We start from the raw sequence: 16,286 nt of genomic DNA on the forward strand, positions 1-16,286 counted from the left end.
GCCAGTGCCGATGCCAACGTCATCGTCCATACCGATGCCAATCTCGGTGCCGATGACTGCTGCAGCTCTATCTATTCCGATGGACGTGCCTATCTGCGCTCCAACGATGCCTGCTGCTCCATCGATGTCAACAGCCTCATCTTCGATGCAAATTGCACATCCTTCGATGGAATCGACGAGTGTACATTCTACAATGTCCACAAGTGCTTCCAGACCAATCTCCTCATTGATTCCCATCTCCATGTTTTCCTTTCTCACTACATCACTTTCTACGGCGGCACAACCACCTCCACATTACACTGTAGCTCCTTCTGCAGCTTCAAGCCGGGGAAAAAAGGCAACAGGAAAGTCCAAACATCCAGAGATTCCCTCTGAGAAAAGATTACATGCTATCCTCACCAAAAGATATCATGATCTTTTATCTTCCTTGCCTTCATACCCGGCGGAAAACAGTGATACCAGTGATGGGGCACCGGACATCCAGGATCCTTTACCAGGACCCTCGGGGGTTCCTCCATCTACAATTCCAAGCCATCCTTCATATCCTCAACCAGAGGATACATGGTCTGACACACAATCGGAGTATTCTTCAGAAGAATTTTTATCAGAAGGTACTCCGCCACAAACCAAGAAGCAATCCCCTCCTGAGGATTTATCCTTTGCTTCTTTCGTTCAAGAGATGTCGGAATCCATCCCTTTTCAACTTCAGGCAGAGAAAGATGACAGACAGCAAACACTGGAGATTCTACAATTTGTAGATCCTCCAAAACATAACCTAGCAATTCCAGTTCATGAAGTACTACTCCAACTTCAGCAACGGATTTGGGAGCACCCATGTACAACACCGGGAGTTAATCGTAGAATTGATTCTACATATTTAGTCCAAGCGGCCCCAGGCTTTGAGAAGCCACAACTACCACACAGTTCATTAGTTGTGGAATCTGCGCAAAAGAAATCAAGAAGGTCAAGAACTCACGCTTCTATCCCTCCTGGGAAAGATAACAGATTCCTAGACCTTATGGGGCGTAAGATTTACCAGGGAGCGATGCTAAATGCGAAAATTGCTGCGTACCAACTGTATATAACACAGCATCAAAGAAACCTGTGGAAGCAGATTGAGGAATTTCTTCCCTCTCTCCCTCAACAGCAGCAGGAGGCAGCACAACACATTGTGCAGAAAGGTCTGGATGCGGGCAAGCATGAGGTGCGAGCGGCGTACGACGCATTTGAGACTTCTTCCAGAACGGCAGCTTCAGGCATCAGTGCTCGAAGATGGGCCTGGTTGAAGGCGTCTGACCTACGTCCAGAGGTCCAGGATAAACTAGTGGACTTGCCTTGCCTGGGCGACAACTTGTTCGGAACAAAAGTACAAGATGCCGTAACGCAGCTTAGAGAGCACTCTGAAACATTAAAACAGCTCTCTACGTTGTCCCACGATGCTCCTACTCACCCTGCCCGCAGGCCGCCACGGCGAGACACCAGACGGCCTTTCTTTAGACCAAGAAGGTATTACCCCCAGACCTCAAGGCCACGCTCTACAAGGCCTCCACAGCGCCCTCAGCAGAGACAGCAGAGAGCTGCAAGGCCACAGCCTCCGCCCCAAACTGCTTCCACCTCTGGCTTTTGAAAGCAGTCCCGGAGAACAGAGCCAACCCAACCCCTTTCCGAATTTGCCAGTGGGGGGAAGGATTTCCCACTTTTACAACGATTGGGAAAATATCACCACAGATCAATGGGTCTTATCCATAGTTCATCAGGGTTACCACCTAGACTTCACAGCTCCCCCGCCGGAGTGTCCACCACAAAACTCCTATCTCGATCACATACCTCAATTACAAATGGAATTATCTACTCTTCTGAAAGCAAGAGCGGTGGAACACGTACCACGCTCACAGAAGGGAAGAGGATTCTATTCCCGGTATTTCCTCATTCCAAAGAAAACCGGAGGACTGCGTCCAATTCTAGATCTCAGAAATCTCAACAAATTTCTAAGAAAAGAAAAATTCAGAATGGTATCCTTGGGCACCATTCTTCCTCTCATACAAAAGGGGGATTGGCTTTGTTCTCTGGATCTCCAAGACGCTTATACTCACATACCTATTTTCCCACCTCATCGCAAGTACCTAAGATTCAAGGTGGGACGCCAGCATTTCCAATACAGAGTCCTACCATTCGGCCTAGCCTCAGCTCCCAGAGTATTCACAAAATGCCTAGCAGTAATAGCAGGACATTTGCACAAACAAGGTGTTCATGTCTTCCCTTATCTAGACGATTGGCTTATAAAAAGTCAATCTCAACAAGGGGCGCTTACTTCTCTACATTACACAATAAAGGTACTGCACACACTGGGATTTCTCATCAATTATCAAAAATCCCACCTACAACCATCTCATCTACTCCAATACATAGGAGCAGAATTAGACACAAACCTCGCACAAGCTTTTCTTCCAGAAGACCGTGCACATACACTGTCCCAGTTAGCGTACGCCATGTCCACACAACTGCAAGTGACAGCTCATCAGTTCCTAATCTTACTGGGCCACATGGCATCAACGGTTCATGTCACTCCGATGGCACGACTTGCCATGCGACTTACGCAATGGACTCTCCGGTCGCAATGGATCCAAGCCATTCAACCGCTTCATTCTCCCATCCAAGTAACCCACCAACTTCGCTCATCGCTAAACTGGTGGACAATCAAAGACAATTTACGCAAGGGCCTGCCTTTCCAAAAGCCGATCCCTCAAATAACGTTAACTACAGATGCATCCACCTTGGGATGGGGAGCTCATGTAAACTCTCTTCAAACTCAAGGAACTTGGACAAAACTCGAAGCCACATATCAAATCAATTTTCTGGAACTTCGAGCTATACGCTATGCGCTGCATGCGTTCAAGGACTGCCTTTCACACAAGACTGTGTTAATCCAAACGGACAATACGGTGGCCATGTGGTACATCAACAAACAGGGAGGTACGGGCTCGTATCTCCTTTGTCAAGAAGCTGCGCAAATTTGGGACTGGGCCTTGAATCACTCAATGTTACTACAGGCCACTTATCTAGCAGGAATTCAAAATGTACTAGCAGACCGACTCAGTCGGCAATTCCAACCACACGAGTGGTCTCTGAATCCCTCGATAGCGACCAAAATATTCCAATGTTGGGGACAGCCAACAACAGACCTCTTTGCGTCGCACCTCAACCACAAGGTGACCAACTTCTGTTCCCTGCACCAACAGAAGCACCAACCAGCCAAGGACGCCTTTGCTCGCCCTTGGAACTCAGGCCTCCTATATGCATATCCTCCAATACCGCTTATCACCAAGACACTGGTGAAGCTACAACAGGACAAGGGGTCCATGATTCTCATAGCCCCATATTGGCCTCGACAAGTATGGTTTCCCACACTGCTAGACCTGTCAGTCAAGGATCCAATTCGCCTGGGAGTAGCTCCCAATCTCATCACTCAGGATCAGGGCCGGTTGCGCCATCCCAACCTTCAATCCCTATCCTTGACAGCATGGATGTTGAAAGCTTGATCTTACAATCACTTAACCTCTCAACTAATGTATCTCAAGTGCTTATAGCTTCCCGCAAACCTTCCACAAGAAAGAATTATTCTTTCAAGTGGAAACGATTCACTTCCTGGTGCAAGCAAAACAATACAGATCCTTTCACTTGCCCCACAACTACTCTGCTAGATTATCTGTGCTATCTTTCAGACTCTGGACTTCAGACATCGTCAATCAGAGTACATTTGAGTGCAATCTCAGCTTATCATGACAAGATAGGAGATGCACCTATCTCCACACAACCTCTCGTCAGTAGATTCATGAGAGGTCTAACTCAACTTAAACCACCAATTCGGCCCCCAGCTACGCAATGGGACCTGAATCTGGTCTTAACAGGTCTAATGCGTTCTCCCTTTGAACCCATAGATACCTGTGACCTTAAATTTCTCACATGGAAAACTATTTTCCTCATAGCCATTACATCAGCTAGGAGGGTTAGTGAATTACAAGCACTTGTCACATACGAACCTTACACAAAGTTCCTCCATGACAGAGTGGTTCTCCGAACACATCCAAAATTCCTTCCCAAGGTAGTTACGGAATTCCACTTAAATCAAACTATAGTTCTACCCACATTCTTTCCAAAGCCTCACTCTCATCAAGGCGAAAGAGCTTTACACACTTTGGACTGTAAACGTGCTTTGTCCTTTTACTTGAATCGCACGACGTCCCTCAGAAAATCCAATCAGCTTTTCGTCTCATATGACCCAAATAAGCCAGGTAAAGCAGTGGGAAAGCATACTCTATCCAATTGGTTAGCAGACTGCATACAATTTTGCTATACAAAAGCAGGCCTTCCTCTCCAAGGGCGAGTAAAGGCACATTCAGTAAGAGCAATGTCAACTTCAATAGCGCATTTTCGTTCAGTGCCAATCGTTGACATTTGTAAAGCAGCAACATGGACTTCTCTCCACACTTTTGCAGCTCACTACTGTTTAGACAAGGAAGGACGACAGGATTCAGCCTATGGACAATCTGTCTTAAAGAACTTGTTTCCAGTTTAATCCCAACTCCTTCTACATCCAACCTGCTGTGTACTTCGGCTGCATCATTTCCACAACAACGCATCACTGCTACATGCACGGACAATGACTCAGCCTCTAGCTTGCTAATCACCCATATGTGAGGACTAGCATCCTGCTTGTCCTGGGATAAAGCAAAATTGCTTACCTTGTAATAGGTGTTATCCCAGGACAGCAGGATGTAGTCCTCACGGAACCCACCCGCCACCCCGCGGAGTTGGGCCTCAGACTTTATTATTATATTTTTGCTTACGCTTATTGCTACATACAAGACTGGAGTGAGACCCCTGTGGCAGGGAATATCATGGCATGCCGGGCATGCTCAGTAGCCTCAGGCAGCCAGTTAAAACTTCTAGAAACTTGCCAGAAGTTTTTCCCGCTTAAGGGCTCCGTGGATGACGTCACCCATATGTGAGGACTACATCCTGCTGTCCTGGGATAACACCTATTACAAGGTAAGCAATTTTGCTTTCCTTACTAACAGGTCAATACAGTAAAGTGCAGCCGCGGTTACCCTGCTTCTAACCCGCCTTCTACTCACAATTTGGCCGCGTTAGTCCAACCCGAGATTCACTATCCCCTTTAACCCATTCTTACCGCCTCTTTAAATCAACGAGTAACCCCTTCCGCCCACGGCATGTATATGAGATGTAAACGATCGGATTAGCTATTCCCTCCCATTCAGTAATGCGCGCCCCGACTATCGCCTTTTTAACCTGCAGTTTAGCCACGCGTTTAACCTGCTAATTTACCCCCTACCCCTGCGTTAGAGGGAGGGGTAAGGGTTGACGGCAAACTTTCCCCCAAAGGAAAACCTAAAAACCTAAAATCCCCTCCTCCCGAAGCGACTGGACATGTAAAATATTGAAAAACTAAAATCCCCTCCTCCCGAATCAACTCGACATGTTAAATATGTGAATAAGTGTAACCAACTTACTTTTTGTTTCTTTTTCAGCCCTTTCAGCCTTCTCTGCCGTCCTCTGGAGGGGGCAGCCGGCGGCGAAAGCGGCTTCCAGCGGCCCCCGCCGGCGAAGACGGACGAACGCCTGTAGTGCACGGGCGCTCAAGCCAATGAAAGCACATGGACGGGCGTGCGTGACGTACGCCGTGATGTCACACACGCGTGTTCATGTGCTTTCATTGGCTTGAGCGCCCGTCAATTTGGGCGCTCAAGCCAATGGCTAGAGCCAGCGAAGCGCATGACGTCACGGCGTACGCTTCGCTGGCTAGCATGGCTGGCTAGCATGACGTCACGCGCTTCGCTGGCTAGAGCCATTGGCTTGAGCGCCCAAATTGACGGGCGCTCAAGCCAATGAAAGCACATGCGCGTGCGTGACGTCACGGCGTACGTCACGCACGCCCGTCCATGTGCTTTCATTGGCTTGAGCACCCGTGCACTACGGGCGTGCGTTCGTCCGTCTTCGCCGGGGGGGGCCGCTGGAAACCGCTTTCGCCGCCGGCTGCCCCCTCTAGAGGACGGCAGAGAAGGCTGAAAGGGCTGAAAAAGAAACAAAAAGTAAGTTGGTTACACTTATTCACATATTTAACATGTCGATTCGGGAGGAGGGGGTTTTAGGTTTTTAGGTTTTCTTTAGTTAAAGTTGGGATCCACTTCCAGGTACCTGTCATTTCAAATGTCATTTGAAATGACAGGTACCAGCGCACCCAGGATACTGTATAGGCGCTGTATAAAGCGCCTATACAGTAAAATGGGTTGCGCGGGCCTGACGCTTCTTGGACGCGGCTTGCATTTGCAAGCTATTTAAATACAGTATCGAGCGGTAGGTGAGCCAGACTGTGCGTGCGGCAAACGCGGGTGCGCCCGGCACTAATGCAGCTCTTCCTACTGCTCCTTACTGTATCGGCCTGTCTGTTTCCTTTCACTTCTTTCCTTGATACATGTAGGGCTTTCACTTTTATGCATCCTCAGGCTCAGCTGATTTCAATAGAGCTGGCATTTAGTTAACTCGTGCCTTCCAACTGTGCTTATTTAATAGGGAAATCTCAAAACTCATTTTTGCGTGCTGTATCTATTTCTGATCACAATCCCCTTTGTACCAATAAGTTCTGTTAGGTCATTACGTAAACCATGTTTTGGAAACATTAGATAGCACATGTCCCATTTTGCTGCAACTTCACTGTAGCAAACCGGATTTACTTGCTCTCTTCCTGGATTTCCCTATCACACTATGTACAAATATATTTCTAAAATGCACATTGTGTTACTCAGGGCCTGCCTGCCTAAACTGTACCTATTTTAGGGTCCCACATGCTGGAGTATAAATTCATTATATTGAAAGGCTACTTGAAGGCAGTAGCAGTGGGGAAAATAAATTGGTCCCCAGTACGAGTGATGTAAGATATCTTTGGGGATTGTATGAAAAGGAGTCTAGTACTTGTTCAAAAATAGAATCAATTGTGACTTGAGCACATTTTGAAAACACTGCCGCTGTAGAAACTGCACTTTTAGGTCGGGTACCTGGGGACACCTTGTTATTTACTCTTCTGTTAAGTGGAGCTCCAGGTCACAAAAAGGGCGCTTCTGTGACTGAAGGAACCAGCGGAGGTAAAAGAGTGCAGAAGCCTTGTAGCAATTCAACAATAGCAGCACATGAGCCTAAACACAGAAAAGGCTGAAAAGGGGGCGAGAGCTGTGCCTTCCGGGCACGTTTTGATGAAGCTGATGCAAATTTCATGGGCTGCAGGCTTGGCAAGCACTAGACTGCTTTCTGCTCTTGCCTCGCATGCTAGCTGCTCGGCATTCGTTAGCTCTAAAAGCTTTTCTTTGTTAGTTGCATCTCCTGCCGCCCTGGGATGGGAAGGAGGCCCACTCTGTGGCTGTTGATTTTCTTGGATTCTCACTCTGTCTGTAATAAATATGGTACGGGGAGATTGTCGCATAGAGGATGAGAATAAGGGGCGGTATACATGGTACAGCCAGCCGCCGAAACGAGAAACAAATGGTACCAAGCATGCCATTTCATGTTTGTTATAACCGTAGCAGTTGACTTGATTGTTTGGCAAGCCGATGCACTGCTGAATTGCAAATGTAAGTCGGCAACCAAGCTTGCAGTTCCATTGTGCTTCCAAGAGGCACTGTGGCAACCTGCACAGAGCAACAGTTATATCCTTAAACAGCAGTGGTACGATTGCATCGGGCCTCCCCAAACAGAGTGGGTAACCTGCATGGAGCGGTGGCGCAAGAGTATCAAACTTCCACAAAGCCTGGGGTGACTTGTATACCGGGACCACAATTGAAATCCAAATTCCAGTGAGCATGGGGAGCTCAGATTTTTTTAAATCAACCTTTATTTTACAGCCTAGCTTGATGGCTGTGGAGATCATTACAAACTTTAGACAGGACCGTGGGTCTCAGCTTAAGTAGTGGTATGGCAAGAAGCAAAGTAGATGGCACAGTTGGAGGTGGTGGAGACCATGCTTGGAACAGGTATGGAGGGCAAGTAAAAGACATTTAGGAGAAGGGAGTCGGTGTTGGGTTGCATAGACAAAGTAGACACATCTCAATGGGGCAGACTAGAGGGGTCTATTGTGGGCTTGATCTGCTATCATTTACTATGTTACAATGAATGTCAAACCTCATACTAGTGAGGTGAAAAGCTTTAAACAGCTCTGAGGGAAGTATATCCTGCCTTGTTAGTCACAAGAAATTTAGGAAGCGTCTGGCCTGGAGCAGAGTGCAATGAGAGAGACTAAGTAGACAAAGAGTTGTAGGATATGCATGAAACTTATTACTTGATGAGCTCTATGCCCCTCCCTTGGCCACTGGGATTTTGGAGGCATGGGGTAAACAATTCAGACTCTTCTAAGGTGTCTACTCTGGAGCCTATCTTATTCATTAGAGGAATATAAAAAGATAATTTCTACAACCTGTCAAACAAAAGATGTAGTTTGGTTTAAATTTCAGTTCAAAAACAGAGGTAACATCTATGATATAAAAATGGGTTGCTCTCATTTACTGCAGTGATTGCTTGTGAATGGAGTGCTGTATATTCTGTGGATTTCTAAACAGGAGAAAGAGATGTCTTTATTTTATTTTTTCCTTCTAGGGGTTTCCTTTTATGCAGAGCATAATGCCTGTAAGTTTCAGTTGTCATTGACGTGTGAGTAAGACAGAACTGTCTGGTAATGTGTAGCTTCTGCAGGGATAATTAAATACGAGAAGCACACTACCTGGCTGAACTCCTCTGCATGCAACTGTTGTGCACTGCAAATAAGGTGTAAAAATGAAATCTGTTCATTTCTAACAGGGAAACTGGAGTCCAAGATCCATCAGGGAGCTAAGAAAGGGTTAATGAAGCAGAAGGACATTGAACCATGATGGAAGGTATCGGAGGTTCATTTACCTCCCATCTCCTGCGGCAGGGATACTCCACAGGCGGCTGCGAGGATGGGAACCACAATCCACTCTAGAAGCTTGATGGGTCCACCTGTGAGGAGAAGGAAATGTTGCACGTTCTTTCGAGAATCCTGAACCCATGCAAAAACAAACCAAGCTCTCTGATTTCATAATTACACCACTATGAAAAATGTTTTAACGTGCTAAACGGATATGCAGCACTTTCTCCCAGTTTTGAAGGCAGTTGAAAGACAGCACAAATAAAAAGATGTCTCAAAAAAAAAATGTACTTTACTTTGTTGAGTATATTTTAAAATGGATAGGGGAGTGAATCTTCTGTCAAGCTGTGCCAGTCTTGGGCTGTTCCCAGCTGTAGCATAAAGTCATTATTTACAGCATTCTTAATAGAAGTACTCCAGAACTTAGAAAAATAGGAAAAGAAAGGGCAACAATAGTGCTTGGAGCCTTCTCTAGCTTTTTACACCCCTTTAGTGCCTTTTCTAGCTTTAGTGCTGTATATCAACACTCACAATAGGCATGCACCATAAATGCGTGGATTATAATTAGGGCTTCTATTTTTAGGTGTTTATAAATTGTAAATTTAGGTGTTTATTTTCCAGCTAATTAGAGGCTCTTTGAGGGTACAAATGAGATCACAAGGGATAGAAAGCACCAGCTGCGTAGATTAGAAAGATGGTGGTGCTGCCATATACTCTGCCTGTATTGCTGAATATCGGGATTTAATAATTGAGACCAAGAAAAGTTATTTCTCTTCTAAGACTAGAGCAATAGGAAGTTCCCACAGAGAATTATGATGCATCGTTAACAGCCTCTGGTAAGCTCACGGAACACCAATGATGAAAAATTTAATTGTGAAAAATTTGCAAACTATTTTAGTGAGAAAGGAAAAAAAGATTTCTGCAAATGTTTCACCAGATATATGCCCACAGACAGAAGAATATAATAATTCAAGTATAAGATGGGAGGATTTTGAGGTAGTTTTGTCTTCAGATATCCTTCACCTGCTTTCTAAAATGAATAACTCTTGTCATCTAAATTTGTCTTATTACTATTTTGAAAGTATTCAGAATGAACTAGGTGAGATACTGGCTTCTGTAGTGAATCTCTCATTAAAAGGACACTTGCTTTCAGAGTTAGTTAGAAAGTGTAAGACCATTGCTAAAGAAACACTCTCTAAAACCTAGCCAATTACTGCCATATTTCTTCCTTTCCTTTTTTGTCCAAGGTAATTAAAGGGATAGAACTAAAACAACTAAAAGATTTGACTGAACACAAACTGCTTGATCAAATTCAGTTTGTGTTTCAGTCGGGCCATAGGTACTGAAACAACATTATTGGCAGGTACTGATATTGATAGTGGACAGATTTTCTGATCTTTTTAGATATCTTGGCAGCCTTTGACACACTAGATCATGAGAGTTTGTTGGCAAAGCTAACCAAGTTTGAAATGCAGGGAAACTCATATTCCCTGTTCGTACCCGGATCAGTCCAGACACACCTGGGTTTTGCCTCCGCACCAGCAGATGGAGACAGAGCAAGATTTGACTGGCTCAGCCACATATAGCAGGGTGCCACCCACAGCCTCTCAGTCTTACTCTGTCTCCAGCAGATGGTGCAGGTGCAGAAGCCACAGCCTCTGGGATCCCCAGGGGAGAAAGTTTTTTTGTTTGGTTGCTGTAAGTTAGTCAGCTGAGTTGAGGAAAAAAAAAAAAAGAAGATAGTCCCTCGTCGTGGGAGCCTCCCAGGGGGGTAGAAGGTTCTGAGGGGACCATTCCACCTGGTCGAGGCCGCTGCTAAGGGTCGAGGACCCGGCCTTTCTGGTTAGCAGCATCGGGGGTGACACCGGGGAGGTCAGTTCGATTTCTTTCGCTGTACTTTTCGCTTTTGATTTTAGGGGTCCGTGTGGCTCGGCGCGCAACGGAATTTGTTCTAATTGTGTGCCGGGCGGTGAGGGGCTGTCTGATAATTTTCATTCCTGTAGTACCACGGATCAGTCCAGGGACCCGCCCGTGTCTGTGTGTGTGTGTACTCTGAAGTAACGGAGAGTCCGCTCGTGGATTCATTTTCCTTGCTATTTGTTGTTTTTATCGGTCACTCCTTTGGTTCTGGGAGTCTTGTTCCAGTTGGGGGTTTGAACTTGGCCCTGTTTTGGGTTAAACATAGTTAGGTAGTCTGGTTGTTCCATTCTGCTTTGACATTACGTAAGACTGAGAGGCTGTGGGTGGCACCCTGCTATATGTGGCTGAGCCAGTCAAATCTTGCTCTGTCTCCATCTGCTGGTGCGGAGGCAAAACCCAGGTGTCTGGACTGATCTGTGGTACTACAGGAACGAAAATTATCAGGAAAGAAACTAATTTTCCTTTTAAAGGACAGACTTCAGCAAGCAGTAGCTACTGCTGATGGTTTTTCTACCTGGATTCCTGTCTGCTGGTGTACTACAGAGCTCTGCTCGTTTGGTCATGCTGTTTAACAGCTAGTTAAGACCTGTTTGTCATTTGTTGGCCAATATGGATCTTGACAATAAGCTATATGTATATATGCTTCCCTTATTGGGGACTCAATGGATGGTGCCATTACTAAGGTACAGTTTGTGATTAGCAAGATTAAGATATGGCTATTAACTAATAAGCTGGCTCTAAATCTTTAAAAAAAAAAATGGAAATCATGAAGTCAGCTTGTTGCCCAGCATATGATGTCACAAAAAAACATTGTGGCTTTTGCTCCTGATTACATCTGAAGTCAGGAGTCTTGCAGAGATATTTGGTACAGCATTATCATTTAAGTGGCATATAGCATAATTTGTAAAAGGCTGCTGCTGACGTGGCTATTTTCAAACAGTGTTAAATGGGCTTGATTATTGCAATGCTGTTTTCTTGGGCCTTCTGCTCTACTATGCAAGCAGTTCAGATAGCACAAAACGCAATAGCATGCATAGTAGTTGGGGCATCCAGATATCAACATATTACACCAATTTTACATTCCTTATACTGGCTGCCAGTGACATGGTGTGTTAATTTTAAGATCTTGCTTCTGATTTAGAAGGTATTCCACTATCGTTCCAGCATGAATGAGTGCTTCTTTGAAGACGTATACTCCATCACTGCCTTTTAAGATCTTAGGAAAAAAGTTTGCTAGAAATTCCATCAACTAAATCTTTCCACCTTTGGGAGATAAGGGAATGGACCTTTTGTGGATGCGGGTCTAGAATTGTGGAATATCTTACCTAACGTATTTGATCTGAGAGTTGCATCAACTTATGTAGGAAAAAGGTCAAAGTTTTTCTATTTAAACAAGCTTTCAGCAGGTAGGTTTATTACAAGCTATTACAGTGTTTAAACTGAGATCAGTTTAGCTGATTTAATCAAGGATTTATTTAGCTATGGTTGTTGGTTTTAGTTGTTAACTTGTTGGTGTTTGTCAGTAAGTTGTACCTCGCTTAGGAATGTTGATGGGTTATACATTTTTATAAATATAAAGAAATCTGTGTTTTTGGTGAGCACCTTTTCCAGGTGAATCAGATACATCCATTTCCATCACAGAAAGGTACTGCCATAACAAAATAACTCTCGTCCCCCTTTCCTCCCTCCACTAACCAGCCCCAAAACTTACATTCCTCCACCCGCCACTGCATGCTGCCAGCCTAGCCTTCTTTTCCTCCTGCTCCTCCTCCCCACCGTCCAAGACCTAGTCCCACCACACATCTACCACCAGCCTGTCCTCAACCTTTCCCCACCCCTTCCTTATCGCAAACTCTCCATCCTCACTCATTCTGTCCTCTTACCACCCGATCTAATGCTTCCCACTGGGAACAGCTGGGAGAGGAAGAGAAGAATGGAGCCCCCCCCCCCCCCCCCCACTGCTAAAAACGGGTGCAGCTAAGGAACCATCAGAGCAGAAGAGACTTAGAAACAAAGTGGAGGTTAATTGCAGGTAAGCAAGGGCTGGTTTTTGTTTTGTTTTTTAATGTTCATCTAAACACCTTTTTGTACCCAGGGTGTGTGTTTCAGTTAAAACCTAAAACTAGAAGCCCTAATTGTAATTCATCATGTCTAAAACAGAAGTACTACCAGTACATCAAAAGCTGATGGAGGATGATTGGGACCTAACAAGTGAGAATCAGGAGATGGGAGGATCTTTGCCTCAAAAAGCTGAATTCAAGAATTAATGTATAGACAGAAAACAGGGCTATTGCAAGGGAAAGGCAAGATGATGGGAAAGGGTTGCGATATCGCCCTTTTGAGTCGAGATGCATGTTCCCAAGGGAAAGGAAGACAACACTATGGCAGTACTGGGAGATAAATGATGCCAAATAAAAACTACATGGGCCTGGGCTGCTGTTTTGTCAGTGGACCCAGCACGTGCTTGAAGTCATTGACCATAGCTGTGAGGTCGCAGCCCTGCATAAAAGCTCAGCAGCCACTGAGACTTGAAACTGCAACACTGGAAACCAATGGATCCTATCAGCGCAAAGACTGGGAAGCTGAGCAGAGGGGAAGTATTTTAGTTACAGAAGAGGTTAAGAAAAGGACTGCTCCCTAACTGTAACTAATTGCATATGAAAAATAGTAAGAATGCAACACCTTTTAATTGTTCCCCTAATCTTATTCCTGTAGTTAATATCTAGAATGGCCTTTATGCCGACAATTAGTTCAGTGTCAAGGTCTATGCCATAAATACAAGCTGGGACACACTTTATATAAGATGTAGTCATAAATGTGTTACTATAAGCCCTTTCCTTCAATATTAGGTCACTTGGCTGTCCTAATTCTTTGGCACGTTCCAAACATGGAATATTGCACTTGTGGCCATGGTAATTAATCATAATGATAATAAAGGAATTAAATCTGTAAAATGTTCTTAATTTTTCAGCACATTAAAAAGTCTTATTAATGTGCAGCAAAGGATTTGGAACCAGTTTGGTGCCTCATTCCCAGCCTGGTTCTCTGCTGTCTGGAAATTCATAGATTTACTTTTCACTCCCACAAGCACTCTTTTTTTTTTTTAATATGAATGAATCCCATCTTTTTTTTTTTTTTTTTACCATGCTGGAATTTGATATAGGATTATAGTTTGGCTTTGGTTTTCTGCTCCTTCAGGTTTCTAGACTTCCACCTCAGTAAAAATCAACCTTTCGTGGGGCTACAACCCCGCGATCCTTCCTCCACAGCTGCCTGGGGGTTTTTCCTCCATTTTTAACCACCTTCCCTTTGTCCTCTAGTCCAGGCATTGTAGTTTTCATCCTTAGTCAATAGCCTCTAGAACCTGCATTCATGCACTCCACGTCTGGCTAGTAGTTGGTGTTATGAGGAGGCCAAGCCTCTCTTCTCCCTGGGGTGATGAATGCTGCCTCTATCCTCTCCATCTTTAGCAGCCTTGGATGATCTGAGAAACGCAGACTGGGCTGGGAGATGACTCCTGATCTCCTGTACGACAGGCGCTAGCACCACTACTGAGTCACTGGGTTGCCTCAAAATGTAGGATATTTGAGAAAAGAATTATAGGTAGTTTTTACAGTTCTGAGAATAAACAAAAAAAGGTCTGTACGGTATCATCTGATTTACATGGACAAAGCAGTCCATGGGAGTGACAGCTGAACAAAGAAAAAAGGTTGGGGACAGGCCGGAAAGAAAAGGTGAGTTTTAAGATAGTTATTAAAAAGAGTAGAGAGAGGATATGTTCATCAATAACAAATTAGAATGAAAAAAGGAGTAGAGGGGAAAATTGATTCCAGAGCTGAAGGGGAAAGAAGTGGAACTATGTACAATGATCAGGGGACCTGGAGAAGAACGTGAAGGCCAGATGAGGGGGGAGAGGGTGTGAAAGGCATGGTTTGTAATAACCAGAACCTTCATTTTGGCCAGATACATGCCAAGGGGTATACAAAAGGTGTTGCTAAAAAGGGATCACTTAAGAGAGGATCAGCTAGTCCTATGTAGAGGACGGTGGTAAGGGTAGGTGGAGAGGAAAGGGTAACAAGAAATAGATAAGTGAGGGAACTTGGGTGCGAAAGCAAAGGGGAGAATAAAAGGCAATGTGCGGAGAGAGGCAATATGGCTGCTTCAGGTATCCAAGAAGAGTGGGGGGGTAACCTGCCTGGAACAGTCGTGGTTATAACCCTAACAGCAGCAGTTTGGCTGCATTAGTTTTCTAAGAAGGCTGGAGTATCCTACAAGGAACAGCCATGATTACAATCTAACATCAACAAGCATGGGGGGATCAGATGTTCAGACAAGAACCTTGCTAGTTTGAGGGTCTGTTATGAATTACAAAACTTAGTGGTAAGCCATAGGAGGGGGCCTGGCTGTTGCAGTAAATCTGGGACTTGTAAGAACCAAAGGTGAAGACGACAATACTTGGACTGGCCTCTATAGCAGCACTGGTGGAGGCCAGCTCTGTATTTGAATATGCATCAGGCAAATAAGACAGTGGTAGGCATGAGAATGAACGGCTGGCTAGGACATGATGGGGAAGCTGGTGTTGGTTTGAGCATAGGAATGCATAAGCTCATTTACCTATATAGAAAACCAGAGAGGAAGATGATTGGTTCATATTTGCCATCATCTCCTGTGTTACTGTCGTCATGGTAATACGCAAGAAGACAAGTTTGGGGCCTGTTTTCTAAAGATGTTTGTCATAGGGATTATATGGGGGGAAAGCTTGGTAACAATGAGGACCAAAAAAGGCCTATAGATGGGGAATGCTGTGAAGATGAGAGAGAGGAAAGCATTTACAGCTGATCTGTCACATGGCCTCCATCAATCGCACTCCGTACCAGATACCAAGGCTTCCAGGAAATCAGCATTCACTGCTGCTCTCTGCCAGGAGGTTGAGCAAGCTTGCATTTGCTTCCTTTTAAAATATACACCACCAGTATTAAGAAGGAACTGTATTTGCCTCCAGTTAGTGCACATGGCTTTTAAAAATCAAATAAATTCAGGCTCTTATGAATAAAATGAATTTCCCTTTCTTTAGTCCTTCATATTTAGCATTTATTTGCATGTATCGATCGTTAGGTATTGTTGCTCGTTTGACTGAACTTTTGCTGCTGTATCACTTTTGCCGTTGGCTCTACATGACCTGAGCAATCCTGATTCCTTGTACAGATGCTCAAAGTTTAAATGAGAGCAATACCAAGGCAAGCAATTTGAAACTTGCAAACATAAACTGCAGCATATTCATCTTCTAAAAAATTCACCTCTGCCGTATGCAGACAACTCTATTCCTGCCCTCTGCATTCTATCACTCTGTTTCATTCACTTCAGCACCTGCAAACAATCCATGTTTTACTATTGGAAACTCCTTTTCCCCTTGAAG

At 44.7% G+C, this 16,286-nt stretch overlaps 1 protein-coding gene across 3 annotated transcripts in view; it reads left to right on the top strand.

Moving 5' to 3' along the window:
- The window catches only part of TRIP4 (thyroid hormone receptor interactor 4), a 133,870-nt gene extending 124,623 nt beyond the window's left edge, over window positions 1-9,247 (top strand). For all 3 annotated transcript variants that reach the window (XM_029574415.1, XM_029574414.1, XM_029574417.1), the window contains one exon: window positions 8,863-9,247. In XM_029574415.1, coding sequence (XP_029430275.1) covers window positions 8,863-8,933 — 71 coding nt within the window. In that variant the 3' untranslated portion in view covers window positions 8,934-9,247. The remainder of the gene's footprint in view (window positions 1-8,862) is intronic.
- Window positions 9,248-16,286: the final 7,039 nt, after the last annotated feature.

This window comes from Rhinatrema bivittatum, chromosome 13 (genome assembly GCF_901001135.1).
Source record: "Rhinatrema bivittatum chromosome 13, aRhiBiv1.1, whole genome shotgun sequence".
NCBI lineage: Eukaryota > Metazoa > Chordata > Amphibia > Gymnophiona > Rhinatrematidae > Rhinatrema > Rhinatrema bivittatum.